Consider the following 22,168-nt stretch of genomic DNA (forward strand, 5'->3'; position numbering starts at 1 on the left):
CACTTGTGAGATGGGCTGATTGGGACCTATCACCCTGGGCCATATGCATGTGTGCAATTTTAGGCCCTTTATACATTGGCTTTATGGCCTGGCTCGTCACTGGAATCCTTTTGGCGAATCCTTTGGGTGAATCCTTTGACCGCTATCGAGTGGGTGTGCGATTCGATCACACCATTTCCAACCGTCAGCCGCGTTCCCGTCAGCCAAAAACGGCTGTGGCTGCTCAACTCTTAGCTCAGCGTAAATTTTCTCTCCATACCAAATTTCACTTGCTCACTCAAGACTTCGTTCATCTTTACTTCTCTGATTTTTTGCCTTCAAGCAAAAAGCTCGCGTGTTTCTTCACCCAATATGGATCCCTCCCAGTTGGCTAGTTTGACGCCGGAGCAACTGGCGGCAATGCCTGCGGCTCAGCCTCCGGAAGGCGTCCAGTCCAACTTTGACCATCCGGACTCGACAGCGCCCCGTGCCATCGCTGTCATCTCCGTCTTCCTAGGCATCATGATCATGGTCGTGGCGTTGCGACTGTATTCGCGGATCTGGGTCGTCAGGAAGACCGGGCTCGACGACTGGGCGGCCCTCGCCGGTGCGGTGAGTTGCACCGCAGCCCTGAAGATAACAACGTAGGAGTTTATAGCTGACAGACCCCGTCGTAGATCTGTACTACCGGTCTTGCCGGTACCGCGCTTTACCAGCTGTCCCAGAACTGGTTTGGGCCTCACATGTGGGATATTCATCTTACCGTCTTTCTCTCGCCCGTCTACAACAGGGTAGGTATCGCATACACTTCTGACACTAGACTCAAGCCCCAGAAAAAGCTGATGACTTCATTAGTTGATCTTTGTCTTGACCATAATGCTTATGCCCGCGAGTTTCTTCGTCAAGGTCTCGGTTCTCTTGTTTATCTACCAGATCTTCCCGCGCCGGGCGTCACCTAAAACCGCCTATGCCGTCTGGGCCGGTCTGGCCATGAATCTCGTGGCCTACTCGGCTCTGATAATCTACATCGGGGTCTCGTGCGCGCCCCGCCCGGCCGATAACGGCATGCTCCCGGCACAGTGCACTGCAAAGGTCAGACAGGACCAGGGTGTTGTGTCCGCTGTCATCAATGCCGCGATGGACTTGTACGTTCTGGCCATTGCCATTCCCGCTATTTGGACGCTGCAAATGGCTACGCGCAGGAAGATTGGTATCACTGGTGTGCTTGGCGTGGGTATAATGTAAGTATTGTGAGGTTCTGGGCGTGAATATCTCGCTGATGACATTCTTTTACCTTAGTGCATGCGCATTCAGCTTTGTTACGCTGTATTACCGTGTTGGAACAGATGGAGCGGATGACCCATCGCGCAACCAGACCGTACCTCTTATTTTCACGTAAGATATGACCTGACTCCACATGCCCCCCCCCCCCCCTTCCCCCAAAAAATTAGATAATCTAACAACATTTCTAGTGTTCTTGAGCCTACTTTTGGTATGATCACTGCCTGTCTTCCCACCATTCCCGCATTGTGGGTCGAGGTCTCTGCCAGGGCAGGCAGCTCGATTCGTGGTCTCCTCTCACGGATCCGCACCAGGGGCAGCACGAGCCGCCTGGATAGCGGTAATCACAGCAGTAGCAAGTACAGCAACAGCAAGTATAGTAAAAGCGGGTACGAGATGCACAGCCGGTCGGCGGACCGCTCCAACGTGTCGTCGCAGAATCGAAGCCACGTCAATGACATGTTCATGACCGATATCGAGCAGACGCCCATCGTGCCGTATGCTTTCACCAGAGACAGCCATCAGAGCTCGGAGAGGTAGTCGTTGTTATAGCTAAGGCAGAGGGTTTTGTATCAACAAACAGATGAACCTGGGGGTTTGTAGCGATATAGCGAAATAGATAATGGTGAGGAGGCGTAGATGAATAATTGTGTCGAAAATGTCTATTTAGGCTTAGTTGTTTTCTTTGATGTTTCATTTGAAGGGTATCATTTACGAGACTCAGGAATATCTTTACGACTTTTAAAATACAAAAGATCTATCGTTGAATGCTCGTTTAGAGTCGTTGAACTTGTTGAAACAAGGCCGGTGAAGACGAAGGTTGTAATGAATAGTCTCTAAATGAGCATCTTCAAGTTTTAGGCCCACCGAGCCAGCCTACCCGGGAGTTGCCACAACGCTGCAGCGTAGCCCGTGGTTGGATAAGAGCAAACTGCCGTCCGGATAAGCGAACCCATCTATGTCGATCTTTTGGCTCGCCTCATTGTAAAAGCTACCAATGAGGTTGAAATCATCGGTATTGTAGTTTATTCAGTATTGTATGCTCGCCTATTCTACAGAGAGCAAACATGCTATATAGCCTCAAGCTTCCGCTCATGAAATCATCCTCTTTCGTAGAGTGACCTTCTCCGTCACGTTAGGAAAAGACATGCCCTCCAGCACCATCCTTGGCGGCTCTCCGCCATTGTGGTCCCAGGAGACATCATAGTCAAGCAACAACCGGGCTACTAGAATTTTGAGCAACCGCACTGCGATAAAGCGTCCGGGACATGCATGGTTGCCGTAACCAAATCTGCGTGTTGATGGTCAGTAGACCACGCCACAAAAGTATGAATTCCAATGTACGTACGTAAGATTGCTGTAGCTCGCGTGTGAGGCTGCCCAACGGTTCACCCCGTCTTCTTGCTTCGTGTTAGCAGCCGCCAATTTCACGAATCGAAAGCCGTCGAACGTCTCCGGGTCCGCAATCACTTCAGGATCTCGTTGGCATGCCTCAGCAGGAAAGGCGATGCGAGTACCCACTGGGACCGTGAGCCCATCTGAAAAGGTAAATGGCTTGCCCTTGACTACTCTGGTAGCATTCACTAAGTGGTGTTAAAGTCTCTCACAGCTAAAGTGCAGGTGTACATCGGCTAACGTACAAGAGAAGACGGGATGCAGACGATGTGTCTCGCGAATGAAACTGTCCAATTTTGGCAGCTCGTTGAAAATCGCGTTAGTCCAACCATGTTTTTCGACGGCCGCCTGGGCTTCCTCGCGCAGCGGTTCGACGTAGGATGGTTCTTCGAGCAATTTGAACACTATAGACCCAGCGCTTATGGCGGGCGACTGTCCTCCGGCCCACACGAGCTGCAGCGTCTCGTGTGCCAAGGTGTGGACTGGCGAGTTCTGAGCATTGGGATCAAACGGAAACTCGTGTAGGAGATCCAGGGTCGCATCTATAGTGTCAAATTCTCCTTTCCCGCGGATGCCGAGTCGATGATCCTCCATTCGCTTGGCGACGAACGGCTTGATCATATTGATCACACGCTGTTGCCTGAAATGCTGGTGGTACTTGTACAATGGCCAGGTAACCCAATCTCGGAGAGAGCCCTCGATCGGCAAATTCAACATGATGAATCCCGTGATGAAGTTGCCGTTGAGATAGTTTGTGGTGGCTTTGAGAAATACCTCATCCCGCGCTAGCTCTCTGCCAGCAATGATGCGGGCCATAGTCCTCATACTTATGGCAGTCAGGAAATCCAATGCAGGAAGACGCTTGGATTCGCCATCCTTTAGGAGTCCTATCTCCATATCAAAGGCACGCGATGACTCCTCGAACATGGCGTCCGAAAGTCGAGCTAGTCGGCGCATCAGCGAGATCGTATTCTAGGGCATGACAGACGGCTGCACGAACGCAATTGTGGGTTCACCCCTTTGATCACAGCAAACACCATGCGGCTGGACTCAAATAGGTCCCCGACCCAATTGTATAGGAACAGGATATCAGCTATGCTATCGACGAACTCAAGGTGGTCCCTGGCGGCGTGTCGTACATCGTGAAGGTACTTGATCGGAAGAATAAGATAGTCTCTCTGCCAGTACCGAACGAAAAAGGGCTTTCCGGTTACGGTGGAAATCTACAATGCACACGTGAATATTCTTTCTCCAGACAGTTTCCACACCATGAGACACACTTGCCGATATCCCCGTTTGACAGCATCGGAGACAGGGTTAACGCTACGCCTCCCCGGCTTTACGAGCTCAAAGTCGCGGGTTTTCGTGAGCTGCAAGGCCCAGCGAAACGCCCAAAAGACCAGAATCAAAAGAATAATAATGTAGTGCTCCATCTCATCGGGAGAGTTCGTCGTTGGTCAACCTTGCGAGTGGACGATGGCCAAGACGGCTATAACACTTGGTGATGACCACCTCCTTGGGCGGTGTTAGTAGTGATTGTTGGTCTGAGATACGAAACGGATCATTGGGCAGGGCCCCCCCTGCCCCCTTCCCGTTTTGGGTGGGTTGCAGTGGAACCGACGGTGGCCGAGCGTGTACTAGTACAGAGCCCCCAATTGTTTCCAGGGTACCCTATTGGCTGATTATAACCTCCTCGTCATGGTAGTACCTTTAGTAGCACCTTTAGTAGCCAAACTAGACTAGACTAGCAGCAAACGGCGCCCGGCGGGAGGCACAGCCCAGCCAGCCTGCATGGTCTGCTATATTCGTTTGTAACATCCGCTGCAAAGTGATTGGACGGCAGTGGGTGTGCCCCAAGGCAGCTCCATGTCCGCTGGCCAATCCCCTCCGCATGCAAGGGGCCGTATCAAGCAGAAGCAGCAACAGTTGCTGCAAGGGAGCTCTGAGCTTGAGCTTCAGCCTGCTGTGAGCCTGCTGTGAGCCACAGCCTTTCCAACCATTCTAAAGCATAAGGATCTGTTTGTACTTTGACCTCCGCCGACACCTAAGAACATCCAAATCCTCCTGCCCCTTGCTCTGCCCGCTCCTCTCTGCTCTCTGCAATTCACTGCATCGATCGAACTGCACATCATGTCTTTTGTCGACGTTCTCATCATCGGCGGTGGCCCTTCGGGTCTCTCCGCTGCCCTCACTCTCGTCCGTCAGCGTCATACAGTACAGCTCTTCGACACCAGCGAGGGCCGCGCCAATCCTTCCCACCGTCTTCACGGCTTCTCCGGCTTTGACCGCAAAGCCCCGTCTGAGTACCTTGCACATGCTTATGGCGAGCTCAAGCCGTACAGCACCTTCACCAAAGTCGAAGTCGAAGTCACGAACCTGGCAAAGGTTGACGGCGGCTTTGAGGCCACCGACTCGGCTGGAAAGACCTATCGCGGCAAGAAAGTCATCCTGGCCAACGGCGTCATCAGCAAGTTCCCGGAAATCCCAGGCTATGCCGAAGCTTGGGGCAAGGGCATGTGAGTCGGCGCTCTTTTTCAAAGCAGGATCTAGACACTTCTGACCACTCACCCCTTCTAGCTTCCACAACCTCTTCGCCCAGGCCTATCAGGAGGACCCCACCAAAGTACACGCTGGTGTGCTGGCTGTCGACTGGATTGCCATGCCTCAATTCACTTACCATATGTCACACTTGACTACCCAGCTAGCTAGCAACGTTACCATCTACACGCACGGCAACGAGGAGCTCGCCAACCAGATCGCGCCGACCCTCGAGGGTAAGCCGTGGAAGGCCGACACTCGCAAGATTGCCAAGCTCGCGCTCAAATCGCCTGAGGAAACCACAGTCGAAATCACCTTCGAGGACGGCAGTACCGCGACCGAGGCGTTCCTTGGCCATGCCCCAATGACCCTGGTCCGTGGCCCCTTTGCCGAGCAGCTTGGTCTAAAGCTGTCGTCAACAGGCGGAGAATACGAGACGAGCGGTCCCTTTCAGGCCACCAGCGAGCCGGGCGTTTATGCTGCTGGCGACACAATCCACATGTTCAAGGTATGGCCGAACGCCGTGGCGACTGGAGCACAGGCTGCCGCAGGAGTGGCTGTCAAGCTCCAGGAGGAAAAATGGAATCTTCCCCCCATTTTCGGTTAGATCTTCGCTATAAGCTTATTGAAAATCACTGCAGCCATATGTCCTAGTGATACTCTATGTGGGAAAAAGAAATGGAGAATTGAGTACTTCTTGTTCTAATTTGACATCTTAACACCATTCGCGTGTATCATCGCCAAGCAGTGACGGGATTCCACAACCTCTAAAAAGCTATATGCATCCGCGTTCATATGTGCATGCTTATATTTACAAATAGCCCAAATGATGAACGAAATCTAGAGGGTTTGGTATAGTTAACCCATTCTATATCCAGTGCCATGAACCGGGACTATTAAATGAATAATCACACTGTCTGTACGTTCTCTTTTGCGTCATGGCAGCCCAAGATATCATTAGAATCATTTGTAAGGAATTTCACTATTTAGAGCAGCCCTGACATCCGATCAAGCGCTTGCTGTACTGCGGCTAACATGACATTCCACACATCGACGCCAGGCCCCGCAGACATAACCATAGAGCTACCTCAGACCGACTCTTTTGTCTCCGGTTTCTGTTCCTCTTCCAAGCCAAATTCGGTTTGCAGACTCTCCCTGAGTTTGAGCTGCTTCTCGACGAAAACGAGCAAGAAGCCGAGCAAGCTGAATGCTAGAGCAGCATACCAGACAGTCTGCAAGCTCACTGTGTAGAGACGGAGCACTTGTGTCTTCGTCTCGCCCGTCAGTGAATTGAGCAAAGGACTATAGGCTTCAGAGAAAGCACCACCTCCGGCCACCGCCTCCTGGACCTCTGGGTCGGTGATCAGATACAGGTTCCGGTTGACCTGGTTGTTGACGATGAGCGACGGGATGGTGAACCCCCAGACGAAGCCGAACGAGCGCAGGAATGCATGAACTCCCGTCGAACTCGCCACGTCGGCCTCGGGCAGCGACGACTGGATGGCGGGCAGGATGGACATGATGAGAGAGCCGAGCCCGTAGGCGCCGAAGAACTGCCAGAAGACCCACTTGACCGTCGACGTGGTCTCGTCCATGCTCGAGAAAAGGCCCGACGCCAACGCGAAGAATGCGAAGCCCGCCCAATGCAGGAACTTGTAGTTGCCAGTCTTGGCCATGATACCGCCGTTGATGATGGCACTGGGAACGAGGAACACATTGAAGGGTAACACCTGCACTGAAGAGAAGAGTTGCGAGGAACCTTTCAGCGTTTGAAAGTAGAACGGCAAGTAGTACACCGTCCACTCGAGCAGCATGCACGAGATGAAGTTATTGATAAAGCCAGTCACTGCCGTACGGTTTGAGAAGAGCCGTGGGGGCATAATGGGCTCCTTGCAGAACGGAGAGACTTGCTGCCCCGCAAAGACGAGCCACCCGATGCCGCCCAGCACAATCGGCACGACGACACGCGCTGAGGACCACGGGTACAGCTGACCGCCCATGATCAGACCCACGAGCATGGAGCAAGTTGACGCGATGAAGAGGAAGTTGCCGAGGAAATCGATGCGAGCAATCGCCTTCGTCCAGGTATCGTGCTGTGGAGTCTTGAGGCGCAAGAATGCGGCAGCAAGGATGAATCCAATACCGCCGATGGGCACGCTGATGTAGAAGCACCAGCGCCAAGTGGCCTCTGTTCCAAATGCGCCCCCGATGATGGGCCCGATAAGCACAGCCAGACTGCCCGTCGACAGCACGATGCCGAGATACTGTGCGCGCTCGCGCTGGGGCAACAGGTCGCTGACAATAACCTCCATGAGCATCATGACACCGCCGCCGCCAAGGCCCTGCACGGTACGACCAGCGACGAGCATCCCCAGGCCGTTGGCGCCGCCGCTGATGCCGCTGCCGAGCGTGAAGAGCGCCAAAGACACCAACATGGGCCAGCGCCGGCCGTAGATGTTCGCGAGCTGGCCGCACGTCGGCTGAATGGCAGCGGCCGCGATTGCGTACGACGCGTTGATCCAGATGTACCGTGACCCAGCATCGATCTCGCGCACGATCAGTGGCATCACGGTGGTGAGAATGGTGGCGTTTAAGTTCGCCGTGAAGGCCGATAGGCACAGGCTTACGAAGACGAGCCAGAAGGCCAACGGCTTGGGCGTGGGTTTGGGCGCCTCCGCAGCTGCTTCGGTTTCAGCTGGTGCATCTTTGGTGGTGGGCGCTACTGTGTTGTCGGGAGATGATGATGTTGTTGGTGGCTTCTCTGTGGTTCCGTCCAGGGGAGTTTCCTCGGTTCTTGTTGGCTTCTGGACATGGTCATTTGTATGTGTTGACCCAGTCTCCGCTGTTGTAGGAAGAGGTGCAGCACTTTGGTTCTGCGAGGCCATTTTGAAAATAAATCTTGACACAATAGGAAGCCAACAATTAGGAGAGAAAAAAAAGAGAACAGCAGTGAGCAGTAGACTGAGATCAAATTGCTTCACCTAACTGCGAAGGAAAGAAAAGCTAGAGAATAGCTTCCACGCAGCGAAAGCAGCCTCACTCAGAAGGTGGAAGAAGCCTTGATCACGTCTGCCAAAGGTCAACCACTGGAGAAAGGGAACCAGGACAAATCTTGTGCCACTACCAATCACTTCTGCACTTTACTGCATGAGACTTTGGGCTGGGTACACAACATAGACAGGGCTGCATCGACAGAGCGGCGGGTGCCGCACCGGGCGCCGATGCCAGGCCCGCACCCGTCTTATGCAATGGCGTTTGCGAGTGTTGGTGATGGTGGGACGGGATGCTTGCCAAGGAAGTGGTGTTAACGACTTGGGGGGCCTGCAAGTTTATCCTCATGGACGAGAAAGGATTTATCCGCTTCAATGAGATCTCGGTAAGCAGAGAAATGTTATCTAAAACTACCCTGGTCTTACTTGTAGCACCTGTCCATATTTGCAGCCATGGACGCGTTTGGGCCAATAGGCATGGATCGCTCCATACGCTTCTTCAGTCCCACGTAAAGACAGCGGAGGATGAAATGTTTAGCGAAAGGTAATTCGAGCTACGCTACTGGGTCTTCAATGGGCGTAGGGACTTTCCTTTCTCACTTGTCGATGTCACGAAGCTACACCCGTGGGGTCGTGAACTGATTACAGCGGCTCGGCAATCAAGAGACCCCATCTCGCCCCCAATGCTATTTGCATCTTCGAATGAGATCGACTTGAAGCAGTTGATCAGGTTGGAGTGTATGAGGCTTGCTGGCTATACTGTCAGATTGCTTCTTTCCTTAAGTTGATATAAGCTTCTAAGCTTGTCCTGCTTTTGTGGGGGCTTTGTACTAGCTTCCGTTAGAGCAGCGCTATCGGCAAAGCAGGCACTAGCAGGGCCTGTGACAGGACGCTAGACTGGCCCAGAAACTCTAGCCTTGAGCTAAAGTTATGGGGCCGACGTCTTTAGCTAAAACGGTGCTGCTCTTGGTAGCCCTACCAAGCCAAACCGTTTATGCAGATAGAGTACGTGCACATCGCTTGGAAGATGCAACAAACCGAATTTCCGCAAAGCAGCCTAGGATTCTGCCCTGGCTCTTGCGGTATTGTGATGGAACGGATTAGCCAAGATTTTTCAACGACAGGAGCATCTCATGGACAAGGTCGGGCTAAAAGGGAAGCATCATAGCACAATCCATAAAGAAGCAGTGCATGATATTCTAGCTAATATGAGATATTCTACCATGAAGTCTATCTTTTCACGAGAAGGCTTCCGATTAAACACAGCACAGCCGCACCAACCGAGGCAGATGCTATGATAAAAACTCCTCCATCATCTGTCAAGCTCTGAGCCATTCCTAGGACTATGGGGGATAGAAGACCGCCGACACTCTCCATTATCACCATGCTGGCCAGAACCGATTCTTTCACATTGCCCACCAGCACCGCATAGCTTTTGATGAAACTAGGAGCGCCTAATCCCAAGGCCACAAGGACCACCAAGGCATATAACATTGGTGCTGCACCAGCTATGACGAAGCATGGTAGAACAACAAGCTGCGTTGACGTTGAAAGTAGTGCATAGAATAAGTCCCCACTGAAACGAGTACCTGTTACCTCAGAGCCATCTTGCCAGTACGTTCCATGAAGAGGTGACGTATTGTGATGGGAGTTCCCCTTTCTCGTCCGACTGAAAACATTGCCGAGCTTCGGAATCAGGTAAAGAACAACGAACAGGTAGACGGAAGAAGTGGCAGCTGCAAGAGATACTATGTAGTTATTCTCAGTGTCCGTAAAAGCAAACTTGGTTGCAGCATGAACCATTATCGCCGGAAAGAGGTAAGCCTGCGTCGTGTTGTACAGCAAAAGAGCGAGACCTGGCAACAAGGCATGGCGATCCTTCAACAGATACAAGATGGGACTCAAGAAAAAAGCACGACCTCCTTCAGAATGTGGCGATGTTGTCTCTGGACTTGGCTGATTAGTGTCCACGTCCGAAGAAGGGATTGTAACGAAGCCCTTCAGGTAGACTGATGACAGTGCCAACACCCCAATAGCAACGATGAAACTGAAGAAGAAGTTTGGCAATAGCGTCATGGTCACAGGACTCATTGACATGCCGGCCATGTACAATGCTAATGAAGTTCCCATCAGCTGCGAGAATCGAGCTTGATCATTGACCCGAACGTATATTGCCGAAAGGCAGTAATGAAGTATGTTGTCTGTCGCCAAACCTTCGAAGACTCGTCCCGCGATCGCGACATATATGCTACGCAGTAACACTAGATGCACGCCATCAGCAATCTCGTTTTGAATCAAGGAATATGGGTATTCTGACCAGCAACTACTAAGAAGGCTATGCCGGTGGCTCGACACGCCAGCCATAGATACAGTCCAAGTTTAGGATGAGACTTGGTCCATTGTTGTAAGAAGCCAACAGCTATCACGCCGAATACGTTGGCTACAGTGGTGGCTAGTGCGACTACTCCGGCGTATCGTTGCTTCTCCCCATGCTCACAATGAGCAGGGTCTTTGCACAAAATGCTGGCATAGGCGAATATGGTGGTCGCGGAGGTTGCTGCTATCGCAAAAGCTACCGTAAAAGCTAAAGGAAGGACACGTCCAATCTGCACCTTGCCTACGGCTTGTGTTGTCACGTATTCAGTTTCAGAGCTGCTCGTGTGAACAGTAGCATTCGAAGTGCCTACGTTACCGTTTGTGACTTCTAAGGCGGTTTCGAGGAGGGGAGTCTGCTCCGATCCTGCCGTAGTCTCCGCCATGGATTAGGAAAGTGTGCCGTAGGTACGGGAGATAGGACTGTTAGGAAGGCTTTGGTAGAAGAATTGATAAGGCCATTCACTGATGAATCGCTCGAGTATTTTATCTATATTTATCAAGGTGTATGGCTAGATTCATCGTATCCCATAGACTAATTCTCCAGCCAGATCTCCAGTGGTAACTATTGCATTGGGTACAAGCTCGACTTCGGGATCAGGCCAATATCACACGCGTATGATACACATAGCACCTAAGATAATTAATTCACCAATTGCCAATAGCTCTGGAATGGAGGCTCCTCATAGAAGTATTGCTGACCCAATATCCGCGCTGCGTTGGGTAATTGGCCGGCGGCCGGTATCTTCACACCCCGCATGTAACTTTGCTCGGGACCCGACCTTATGTCGCTGGCCCTCGGCATTCATGCGGGCTACCATCCATGTACACCCATACAAGTCGCTAGAAATAGAATGCTTGAGACTAGAACAAATAATACGAGAACAGACTATGCTTCTCTGAGTGTGCGCAGAAGCGGCGATCACGTGATCTAGAAGCGGCCGATGGTGAATGTGCTTGATGGTAACCAGATTTACTCAAGCGGCCATTTCGACGAGGAGCTCTTGATTAGGGTGATAGTGCTTCCACCGTCCATCGAATTTACTGCTTACTAAACATTACCATCTGCGAGTCTCTGATCATGGCAGTTGTCGAAAGTCAGATGGCTTACCTAGAGCCATGGCTCGACAAACCCGAAGGGCCGTATGTTCGTGGCAAAGTTGAAGAATCGTTTCCACGCCAGAACTTCGCGAATGTTGATTACAAGGTCAAAGTTCATGATGCCAGGGCGAGGAAAGACGAGTTCAATCTTGACACACACGGGTTTGCTTTTCATGATGATGAGCCTCTTAGCGATGAAATCGTGGAAGCAATTCGGACTAGAAGTAAACTGTTCGTAGAACAGCAGTATTACCCTCTCGTCGCCAAACTTGTTAAGAAGAAGACTGGAGCTAATCGTGTGGTCATATTCGATCATACCTACCGGAAGCGCGACCCATCACTGGCTGCGAACGAGAACCCAAACGGGAGAGAGCAGCCAGCCACCTTGGTGAGTAATCCAGCGTATGATAGTCATAGACCTTACAGTAACATGCGAAACAGGTACACTGCGATCAGTGTGTATAAACTTTCCATCATCACAACTCTGACTTATACACAATAGGTCGGCCATCGGCGCAGTCGGGAGAGTCAAGCGCCATGTTCCAGGAGACACTGAAGAGTTATTGAAAGGACGAGCACAAGTTATCAAGTAAGTAATGTACCTAGCTCAGGCACGCGAGTATATCGTTAACGGGTCCAAGTGTCTGGCGCCCAATTCATGGTATAGTCGAAGATTGGCCACTTGCTCTGATGGACTATCGTAGCCTCAAGGCTTCCGATATACACCCCACAAGCATATTTAGGGAGCGCCACGAGATGCAGGGTCAGACTGTATCTATCAATTATTCGCCTGACCAGCAATGGCACTACCTCGACCGACAAAAGACCAGCGAAGTGACATTTATCAAGATTTGGGATAACAGTGATGATGTGGCCAAGCGTAAGATTTCAATTGTGCTCAACTGCCCCCAACATTAGCTAACATTGGATGCAGTGTGCGCTCATTGCGCTTTCCCACATCCGGACGCAGTACCTGGAGCCCAACCACGGGAAAGTGTTGAGGTTCGTTGCTTAGTTTTCTATCAGAACAATAGCGATCTAGTTTGAGTGGTCATATTAGTATAACTTGTGGACATATCAAGTTCAGGAGGCAATTGTCTGCCAAACAGAGGTATAGTTATTTGGTATTTTGATGCATTAAGAACAAAATCAACATAGTAACTAATTTTCGAGCCCATCGCCTCTTCCCCAAATTGGCGCATGTATTAAATCATGGTGCAACCACATGATAACTACAGCGGCTCGCACGATAATCACAACCCACCTAGGCGCATCTCCCGTCTTACTCCCTTTGACACTTGCCTTGGTGATTTTCTCCATCGTTGACATAACTGGCCGCCAAAAGCTTAGAAAGATGGCAGCACCTATGGATTGCCGAAGCCTGGTAGGCGGATGATATACCGGTATTTCAGCCAGAAATTTCTGGTATGCGATAGGCATATCAGACTCGCTGGCTCCTGTCCGGAGTATGCCCTGTGAGGTGTGGAATCAGCTTGTGATATTATGCATGTTCAGACGGAGTAAGCACCATGTATCGGGAACTTGGTCTCGCTTCATTACGTAAGAGCGTGACTAGAGATCTCGTTGGGAAAGTAGTGGCCTCGCCCTGAGCATACTCCGCCGCGTCTTGTGTTACCAGCTCAGCCCTTACTTCAACCTCAGCGTAGGCGATACCGCCTCCTTCCGATGCGAGGACCTTTGCGTACATTTCAGGTGTGAGTTGGTATGCGGTACCTATCAATTGCACAGCCTTCTCCTTCCTTGTCTCCTGGATAGGCGTTATGCTTCCAAAAGCCGGCTCAGAATAAGGAAAACCAGCGCTATCCAATGTAAGTATCCATCCTGGGACTGTGACCGTGGCAGTGTCAAGTGGTACTATTCCACGGTCGTGAATGAACTTAGCCGCGCTGAGATTCGACCCATATGCCAAGTACCAAGTATTTGACGTGGGTGGTGGTAGTGTTTGCACAACGAGCATGTTTTGAAGGGTAAGATTGTCACAGATGTAAGGATTAATTTGACTTGAGAAACTCCCTAGCGAGGTAGATTACATGATTGAAAGGAAACATAACCAACTTTTCCGTTGGCGGAAGTCATGCGCCGGGAAGGATGGCCACCGGTAGCCGCTTACGTTGATGTGGATCATTGAACTGAAGCGGAGCATAGTTCGGTCTCATTCGCGGAACGAAAGGCGAAATTGTACCTCTGTCGGTTGAAATAAGTCCTACGAAATAATGGGCTTGACTGTGAATTTTGTGCTGGGTTTTTTGCTATTCTCTTGGCCACACTTTCCCTTGGTCGTGTCTCCATCAGCCTTTTTCGCAATGTCAAACATTTCGTTATGCTCATTTGATGAAACCTCTCCGAGAAATGCGTTCATGCGTGAAATCGCATTTGGATTGAAAATACCGGCATATCACATTGATTGCAATGCTAGTTTCATTCAAAATGGCGGCGATTCGATTTCAGCCATCGAAGTTGTGGCTTCATGTCGCTCGCGCGGCATAAACATCACCGTCTCTATGATCATGAGCTCCGGCTCCATTAGAGATCTTATACATGTTCTGGACTACAACTGCAAAACATTGAATTCTCACCCACAAAAGATTGTCGACCCTAACCGCTACATGAAAGGCAACCCGGCTATGCATCTGGCCACTCAGAGCAATTTGTTCGATAATGCCATATCCCCTCCAAAATCGCAACATTCCCAAGCCACTGATACGCAACTATCACTTATCTATGGTAGTAATGCCATCGACGGCCGTAATATCATACGGTATTGTGAGGCTTACGACACAAAACATATTCCGCAAGTAGAACATGCCTGGAGCGTCATATTATCCGCAGAGCCAATCTTCCGGACACGGTTCGAGGTCATCGAGGAGAAATATTGTCTGGTTGAAGGAGAAATAGCTCCTTTTACTTGGGAAGAAGAGACCGTCTTTGACCGTGAGACGTACGTAACGGCTCCGGGGCAGCTTGAATGCGGCACTAATTTTATCGGGGTCAAGTTCAAAGTTATCCATCTGGAACAGGCTGAAGAACCCCGGGAGAGTACGGTCATTTGGATCATTTATCATGCATTGGTGGATGGCTACTCCAGCATGTTGCTTCTGAACAAACACAGGAAGCTCCTTGGTGGAGGCAAAATAGAACCTGGTCCTTCCTACACACAATTCGTGGGCCAGATTGCTAAGCTTCAAGATACATGGCAACCCGGCGGCCAAGACTTTTGGATTGCAGAGGAAATGAAACTGGACCAAGCGAGAAGTCAATTACAAGTGGCATCGCCCGGAACGCCATCAAACCCACACTATGCATGTCAAACCTGGAAATTAGAGGTGTCACAAGACGACTTATCAAGCTTAGCGAAACGGAGTGGGTTTACTGTGGCATCAATATTCTATGCTGCATGGGCACTGACACTAAGAAGATATGTGGATTCGGACCATGTGTCATTCGGGCTTATCCTGTCAGGCCGCAGCCTACCATTGCCAAACGCAATGAGCGTGATAGGCCCATTAATCAACACCGTTCCTTTTCAAGTCTCTTTGGACTCTTCCCAGACGGTTCATGACTATATTTCATCTGTTTTCAAGCATTGGTTGAAGCTTGATGAGCTCCAATGGACCCTCCCGAGAGACAGAATCGACAAAGCATTTGCAACGACGCTTAATATCCAGTTTGAGACCCCCTTGCTGGAGGAAAATCCTTTAGGGTTGGTTGGGTACCCAAATTGTTACCACGAGTCTGCAATCCCGCTCTTGGTCGAAGTGTTATGTGATGGCCATGTTCGGATACTATATCACGAGCACGAGTTCTCCTCAAAAGACATAGAGCGACTAGGAACCATGTTCGCCAAAGCTACTAGAGTCCTCACCGAGCAGCACTTGACCGTCGGGCAATGTTGTAATGAGTTAGTCGCAGAAGATATCAGTCAACTCTGGCAGAATGGAAATTGCTCTTCAACATACACATCACCAGGATTCTGGCATGAGAGTCTGGTAGATCTATTCGATCAGACAGCTAGAACCCATCCTAGCGTCACGGCTATCGAGAAGGGTTCTAACAAATTAACTTTCCTAGAACTAAGTGACAGGGTGGAATTGGTAGCTCGGTTCTTGACTCGCTATGTCGAACCTGGAGGGATCGTCTGCATTCACGCCGACCATAGCATCAATTGGGTAATCGCTATATATGGCATCTTGAAGGCTGGAGGTGTTTACTGTTCTCTTGACGCTGCGCTGCCTAGCCACTTGAGGGCTCAGAACTTTTACCAATCTGGTAGTGGTATCTTCCTGTGTGGTGGCACGACAGAGAAAGCCTACAAACCTGACTCATGTGGTCTTTGCTTCTCGATAGACGACATTTTGCTTCCTGAGAATAACATGAGTCCCAGTAATACAGAAAAGCTCCTCCCAAAAACCAACCCAGACGACGGAGCATATTTGTGTTTCACTTCAGGATCCACGGGGGTACCGAAAGGTATTCTGTGTTCACATCAAAATCTTGTTGCATTTCAAAAAGACTTCGATGTACGTTTGAGATCGAGACCTGGCTGGCGTGTCGGTCAAATAATGTCCCCAGCATTCGACGGCAGCATCCATGAGATTTTCTCCGCCTTGAGTTACGGGTCAACACTAGTGCTTCGAAGTTCTAGCGATCCATTTGCCCATCTCGCAACTGTCGATGCTACCATTCTTACCCCCTCAATAGCCAGAATACTAGAACCTGGAAACTTTCCATGTCTTAAGGTCCTTTATTTGGTTGGAGAAGCGGTTCCACAGGCAGTCTGCGACAAATGGGCTGCTAGTGTCACGACATATAACATGTACGGACCGACGGAGGCCACATGCGGAGCGACTATTAAGCGCCTAGAATGCGGGAAACCAGTGACGTTAGGGAACCCAAACCCATCTACACGGATCTATGTCCTCAATAGTTTGCAAGAGCTTGTACCTCCTGGTGTTATAGGAGAGATATATCTTGCTGGTGTGCAAGTGTCACTTGGTTACCTAAACAACGCCGAAGAAAATGCTAAGCGCTTTCTGGAAGATCTTGTGCACAGAGACTCCCGGGAAAGAAAGTATAGGACGGGGGACCGAGGCTATTGGGACGAAAACGGAGAGATGCGCTTTTGTGGGAGAAATGATAGGCAGGTTAAATTGCGGGGATTTCGCATCGATCTGGACGATATCGAGGTGCGGATTCGCGATTGTATCCCAGGATGCACTGATGTTGCCGTCATTCATAATCAAGGCGACCTCCTGGTACTGCTGCAGCCGAAAAGTTTGGAGCTTACAAATACCAGAAGGCTATTATCACTTTCTCTACCAGGCTATGCAGTGCCTCGACATATAGCTGCTGTCCAGGAGTTCCCACGAACCAATGCTGGAAAACTAGACTACAAAGCCATCAAGGAGTTCATGATTCCAGAGTCTAATCTGATCCCCCATAACTACAATGTCCGACTTTTGGAAATAGCCACCCAGGTCTGGAAAGAAGTGCTCGGGCACGAAAGCATGGAATTTCATATGAACTCCAATTTCTTTGAGCTAGGTGGACATTCCCTCCTCCAAATTGAGGTAGCGAACAAGCTCTCTCGTCTGTTAGAATATAGCATCCCTCTCATCTCTATCATACAATCCCCGACGCTTGGTGAGTTGGTTGAGAGATTGGAACATGTATCCACCCCGGTTAGGGATACCTCCCAACGATACTATAAGATCCCCTCTGTCAGCCCCATCGAGGAGAGCTGGTACAGGAAGTATCACTTCAACGGTGGATCTTCGTCCTTCAACGTGGCCATTTACTTCGACCTCGGCCCAGACGTCGACACTGATAAGCTTACAAGCGCATGGAACTATGTCCTTGGACGTCATAACATTTCACGATGTCGTTATCAACTTCGATCAGATGGGACTTTGGAGAAGGTTTTTTTGAGTGATTCACCCAAAGTACTAAGAGCTGATGAGGTCGACGTACGAATAGAGGTGAATCGACCATTCGAGCTGGCCCGTGGCCATTTAATTCGTATTACATTAACTCCTCACGCTCTTCTCATCGTCGCCAGCCACATAATATGCGACTACACTTCATTGAACACTTTGCTTCGGAAAGTTGGTTCTAGGTATTTTAATCCAGAGCATGATGACCTGACATCTCCCATCGGCTATATAAATTCGCTGACACAGGCTCATCCTACAGATGTGGATTTCTGGCGAGAGTACCTGTGTGACTTACCAAAGCCAGACTATATTATCGGAGACTGGAGGCCGAGGCTTTCGTACAGTGGTACATCGCGCACATGTCAGATCCCGGCAGACCTTTTTCTTGGGCTACACCAATTCGTTTCTTCTAGAAGAATGACACCACATCAGATATGCTTAGCAGCCGTTTCACTGGCCTTGCAACATCACTCTGACACAATTGATCTGACTCTAGGGGCACCGCACCTAGGCAGGGACGGAACCGAAGCGCAAACCGCTATAGGATTATTTCTACAGCCTCTTGTCATCCGGATTCGATATCCGCCTCCTGTATCAGCTGAGGCCGACACCGATTTTCTCCGTGTAGTCCAGAAATCGAGTCAGAATGCACTGGCTCACGCCATTCCATGGGATTCCCTGTTGAGGGCTCTGAGTATGCGAGAAGAGTTACCGGATACAGACCTCTTCGACGTAATGGTGTCCTATCACGGGGGTTTTGGAGGGATTTCGATGCCAGGCATGGATGCAAAACCACGCTACACTTGGACAGAGGGTGCGAAATTCAAGCTCATGGTTGAGTTTATTGTGGCCAATGAGGAGGCTCTCCTGATGCGGCTAGAGTATAGCGACGAGTGCTTTAATGACAAGGATATGAGCCTTGTGGAGCGGTTGATAGTGGGGGCGTTGGAAATGGTTGTGCAGGGCTCATCATTTGAGGCTATCAAAAGGTCGCTTTCAAGTATCAGCATCGTAGATGAAGATGAGGTTGCTTTTGAGCCGGAAGATTTCTATGGTGTAAGATTAGACAAGTTTTGAGATATCCATTTCCTACAAGAAAGCCATTGTCTGGGCTGATAGCATAGATGGCCTATGCTCAGGTGCTCTGTCACTCAATGACATACGAATCCAGGTCTAGACAAAAAGAAGATCCGCTGCAAGCTCTGTATGAGATTTGGGGGCTAGTGAGATGCAATCACGCTTACTAGAAAGCGTGGCACCTGAATTCTTTGGGTTTCATGATTAACCACGTGATCTGAGCCTATAAACGGCATTTTGAGAAAATACCCTATGGTACTCACTGGAGTGGGAGGCGAATATTCACTCGGGAGCCGAATCTGCCTCTAGACTAGTCTAGTCAGATATCAAAGTTCGTAACCAGATGATCGGGCTTGGCCAGCATGACTAGCAAGGTGATTCTTGGGACTGGACTAAGCTTAGAGAAGAAGGGGTGAGGGGTGGGGACGGGTCGTATTGGCTAGAATCTACATAGATCAACTTGGGGAGATGGATCTCATGAGCAGTAGTTTCCGCTTACTTTGCGGAGATGCAATTCGGTTCGCTTTTGTCAAATCCGCTCCTCAGATCATGCCTACCATAGACGTGCTAGTAATAAGAAAGGGGATAATGGGTACTTCGGTTGGCGGCAATAACATTGCCGGGTCCCACTATTTGAGCAGGGGCTACACTGGAGGCTCAACCAACACCCGAAAGTCCCTTGAGCACTAAACGCCGCGCTACTCACCCGTCAGAAGCCATGTGGCCCATCGATGAGGCGGAGTGTACGTATACGAAAACACCCACTATTTTTGAAAGTTAACACTAAGAATAGTGTCACTGTGGAGGGAATGGTTCGCTCGAAAGGCTTATTGAGAAAGAACAATCACTATCAACGGTTCTGTCGTAAACGCGTCCGCTCTGTTAATGGGCCTAATGGATGTCCACTGACTGATCGCCTGCAACACTTTATCAAAATCCAGAATTTACCTTGTAGTCGCTGTGAGTTACTCATTCTGGTGCTCTTTATTGTGAGCAATATATGTCGTCAATTCCGATATCCCCTTCGCTAGCCGACTCGGCATCACCTCCGACAGCTCGAGTGAGTAGTGAGTTAGTGTCTATCGATCGCAAGTTTTTGCGTGTAGGCTAGAAGCAGGTAGCACTGGTCAGGTCAAAAGGACTGATTCTTATGGTAACATTGGCCAAGACGCTCCCATCCCACCGATATTCCAATTGTATGAGCTGTTAGTGTTTCTGTGAGCTGACTGCACGGACTGCATGCTGAATACTTCAACGCTAAAGAGCTTCGGCTCCTACAAGAAACCGTCCGCTTTTCAAAGTGATATAAGTGCGTTATTGCTATGCTTGTAAGACATCTTGTCTCTCTTAAATTTCGTGTCGGTGACAACCCACTTTTATAAATTGCCTCTGGCCTTCTTTATTATTTACATGTTGGTCTCAAGCCGATTCGCAAGAGTTCTGAATCGCATCTCGAGGTCCGAATAATAATCCCCAGCTTCAAGTCGCTGGCCTGCTACTAAATAGGTCAACCCACTTGGACTGAGTTCTGCTCCCGCCAGGCTCCTCAGTTTATTGATAGTCTCCGTCCCTTGCCGAACCTCTTTCAACATTCTTTGAACTCGGAAGGCTGACTGCTCCTCGGCATCGACAGAAAAGTCCCCGAACGTAAAAATAGAAGGACCCTCACCTAACTTAGAATCCTTCTGACGCTGTCTTTCGGCCTCGACAGTCACTACACAGACCTCAAGGAGCTCAAGGATCTGATACATGAGGGTGGTGAACAAGAGGAGGCATCGAAGATTACTTGAGGCCTGCTGAAGTCTAACCAGTTGACTGACTTTCTCGAGTGCCTTCTTGACAATTCCCATGATGATTTTGAAAGCCTGAAGGTCTGTCATGATATACGTCTCTAGGTCGGTGATCATCTGAGAGCACTCTAACAAGCATTGACTGTCGATCTCGCCTCTTGGCTGCCGCCCAAGGGACATGGACATCTGAGGGGAGCGTACACTTGCCGCATGATCTGGGAGTTGAGCACCAGTGGCGGGCTCTTGCATCAATAGCTCCTCAAAGCCTGCATATAACATTGGACGACAGTCTTCACCCATGGTGGGAGCTCCGGTAGACTCCAAGGAGCCCGATGGCGCTTCATTGAGACTATGGTGAGTGGTATGAGTAATGCCGGAGTCATCGGGGCCTTCAAAGTTCCAGTCATTAGTCCACACCATGATCGTATCTTGCTCATGGTTCTGCAGACTGATTTCGCCTGGGGTAATGATAGAGCCCCCCAGAGGGTCGGCAGAAAGACTTTTCCTTGTCCTGTTTTGCTGTTGTGGAGGTTCATGGCTGAATGTTTGTTTTCTTTTTGCTCGGATTCCCGGAACTTTGCCCACTCTGGATTCCATGTAAATACATTGAGAGCCGGTGTTTCGACATCTTTCGCAACCCGTCTTTTCGCCCGAGCATTTGACCTGCCAATTGCCATCGTCAGACTTCCGTCAATATGCAATAGAGCCTAGGGCCATAATTCACTTATGCAAGGGATCAAACGAACCTTAGCCGCACAGCAATGGTTACATGCATTGCGAAGTTTGACCGGATGCGAACGATGCGAAGAATCATCCTGTGGACTATTCCAAAGCTCAGAAGCTGCATGTTTTCATGTGCAATTGATCAACGAACCTCTGTGGTGAAGGGAGCATGATGAGAAGACGTGATAAATCAGCATTAGCAAGACCATGCACTGCGTTAATGGAGTCTCCCGATGAGTGTAGGTGCAAAAGATGGGAGACCTCAGATTTCTCCAAAGCCACAAAGCAAGAACACTCGAAGTTGAGAAATGTGCATTCCCAACATGCATGCAGCGGGTCACCTCTCATCCGAAAGGAGCGTTCTCAGGGACGTCTGTCCAGCCTTGTTCGGAATGCATGTGACCTAGAACACCATCTCGTCTTTCTTTAGATGTACATTGCGTATATGCACACGAGGGAACGCCCAATCACATGCTGTGATGATCTAACACCTAGACTCGCTATATGCTAGATTGCTGTGAAACATGTAAGCCGACGGGAATTGGCCTATCCACACGTCGGTCAGGCTGTGGCAATATTAACATTGCGTCGCAACCGAAATAATCAGGGTGTAGTGACTTTTAGAATGCTACCTTAGGCGGACTTTCGTACAACCACACTCTACAGGAGAGTATCATATGATTAGAATACGGCACGAAACCTGACAACCCCCAAATCTTAAGCACTTATGAAGATTACACATCCACAACCAGAATTTCTATAGTATCGGATCGGATTCTAATCACTATGTATGGACGGTCATGTTAGCGCTCGACGCAGCTTCTGACTGGGACTGGGGGAACGCTTGCAGGGGAGACGATTGCGGTAAGCCTGACTATCTGGGCAAGCTTATTGCCCTGTAGGGTGGAGGCGTCTTCTTTGCTAGACGGGTACTAAAAACAGTTTTTTACGCAATCTAACGCAGGAACGT

General features: G+C 49.9%; 9 protein-coding genes across 9 annotated transcripts; 4 read left to right on the forward strand and 5 right to left on the reverse strand.

The window, feature by feature from the left end:
• The first annotated feature begins 13 nt into the window (after nucleotides 1-13).
• On the forward strand, nucleotides 14-2,010 carry BKA67DRAFT_643441 (uncharacterized protein). Its single transcript, XM_046105824.1, has 5 exons — nucleotides 14-591; nucleotides 657-770; nucleotides 835-1,220; nucleotides 1,279-1,374; nucleotides 1,452-2,010. Exons 1-5 carry the CDS (start codon nucleotides 352-354, stop codon nucleotides 1,798-1,800), a joined length of 1,185 nt encoding a protein of 394 aa, XP_045961671.1. The 5' UTR covers nucleotides 14-351; the 3' UTR covers nucleotides 1,801-2,010.
• Nucleotides 2,011-2,269: 259 nt separating this feature from the next.
• BKA67DRAFT_555267 (cytochrome P450) lies at nucleotides 2,270-4,277 on the reverse strand. Its single transcript, XM_046102063.1, has 5 exons — nucleotides 3,936-4,277; nucleotides 3,656-3,878; nucleotides 2,901-3,599; nucleotides 2,609-2,843; nucleotides 2,270-2,551 (listed from the first exon to the last, which is right to left on the reverse strand). The coding sequence occupies exons 1-5, from the start codon at nucleotides 4,086-4,088 to the stop codon at nucleotides 2,353-2,355; spliced, it is 1,509 nt and encodes a 502-aa protein (XP_045961672.1). The 5' UTR covers nucleotides 4,089-4,277; the 3' UTR covers nucleotides 2,270-2,352.
• A 258-nt stretch (nucleotides 4,278-4,535) lies between these two features.
• Nucleotides 4,536-5,955, forward strand: BKA67DRAFT_555272 (uncharacterized protein). The gene is made up of 2 exons (XM_046102064.1): nucleotides 4,536-5,171; nucleotides 5,233-5,955. Exons 1-2 carry the CDS (start codon nucleotides 4,786-4,788, stop codon nucleotides 5,798-5,800), a joined length of 954 nt encoding a protein of 317 aa, XP_045961673.1. The 5' UTR covers nucleotides 4,536-4,785; the 3' UTR covers nucleotides 5,801-5,955.
• Nucleotides 5,956-6,157: 202 nt separating this feature from the next.
• On the reverse strand, nucleotides 6,158-7,591 carry BKA67DRAFT_555274 (major facilitator superfamily domain-containing protein). Its single transcript, XM_046102065.1, has one exon. It carries the CDS (start codon nucleotides 7,560-7,562, stop codon nucleotides 6,282-6,284), a length of 1,281 nt encoding a protein of 426 aa, XP_045961674.1. The 5' UTR covers nucleotides 7,563-7,591; the 3' UTR covers nucleotides 6,158-6,281.
• Nucleotides 7,592-9,413: 1,822 nt separating this feature from the next.
• BKA67DRAFT_532652 (uncharacterized protein) lies at nucleotides 9,414-10,942 on the reverse strand (the record flags this gene model as incomplete). The annotated part of the gene is made up of 2 exons (XM_046099564.1): nucleotides 9,414-10,444; nucleotides 10,501-10,942. 2 exons carry the CDS (start codon nucleotides 10,940-10,942, stop codon nucleotides 9,414-9,416), a joined length of 1,473 nt encoding a protein of 490 aa, XP_045961675.1.
• Nucleotides 10,943-11,559: 617 nt separating this feature from the next.
• Nucleotides 11,560-12,780, forward strand: BKA67DRAFT_188789 (methyltransferase). Its single transcript, XM_046095337.1, has 5 exons — nucleotides 11,560-12,045; nucleotides 12,099-12,112; nucleotides 12,160-12,246; nucleotides 12,299-12,537; nucleotides 12,592-12,780. The coding sequence occupies exons 1-5, from the start codon at nucleotides 11,638-11,640 to the stop codon at nucleotides 12,702-12,704; spliced, it is 861 nt and encodes a 286-aa protein (XP_045961676.1). The 5' UTR covers nucleotides 11,560-11,637; the 3' UTR covers nucleotides 12,705-12,780.
• BKA67DRAFT_188801 (uncharacterized protein) lies at nucleotides 12,592-13,782 on the reverse strand. Its single transcript, XM_046095338.1, has 2 exons — nucleotides 13,186-13,782; nucleotides 12,592-13,130 (listed from the first exon to the last, which is right to left on the reverse strand). The coding sequence occupies exons 1-2, from the start codon at nucleotides 13,633-13,635 to the stop codon at nucleotides 12,819-12,821; spliced, it is 762 nt and encodes a 253-aa protein (XP_045961677.1). The 5' UTR covers nucleotides 13,636-13,782; the 3' UTR covers nucleotides 12,592-12,818.
• Nucleotides 13,783-13,822: 40 nt separating this feature from the next.
• BKA67DRAFT_673254 (BcNRPS1, nonribosomal peptide synthetase) lies at nucleotides 13,823-18,685 on the forward strand (the record flags this gene model as incomplete). Its single annotated transcript, XM_046108726.1, has 3 exons — nucleotides 13,823-15,229; nucleotides 15,260-15,398; nucleotides 15,435-18,685. Exons 1-3 carry the CDS (start codon nucleotides 13,892-13,894, stop codon nucleotides 18,683-18,685), a joined length of 4,728 nt encoding a protein of 1,575 aa, XP_045961678.1. The 5' UTR covers nucleotides 13,823-13,891.
• A 1,391-nt stretch (nucleotides 18,686-20,076) lies between these two features.
• On the reverse strand, nucleotides 20,077-21,534 carry BKA67DRAFT_688760 (uncharacterized protein). The gene is made up of 3 exons (XM_046109079.1): nucleotides 21,350-21,534; nucleotides 21,222-21,297; nucleotides 20,077-21,138 (listed from the first exon to the last, which is right to left on the reverse strand). The coding sequence occupies exons 1-3, from the start codon at nucleotides 21,367-21,369 to the stop codon at nucleotides 20,092-20,094; spliced, it is 1,143 nt and encodes a 380-aa protein (XP_045961679.1). The 5' UTR covers nucleotides 21,370-21,534; the 3' UTR covers nucleotides 20,077-20,091.
• Between the last annotated feature and the right edge of the window lie 634 nt (nucleotides 21,535-22,168).

The sequence above is a fragment of the Truncatella angustata genome (genome assembly GCF_020726525.1).
Source record: "Truncatella angustata strain MPI-SDFR-AT-0073 chromosome Unknown BKA67scaffold_2, whole genome shotgun sequence".
NCBI lineage: Eukaryota > Fungi > Ascomycota > Sordariomycetes > Amphisphaeriales > Sporocadaceae > Truncatella > Truncatella angustata.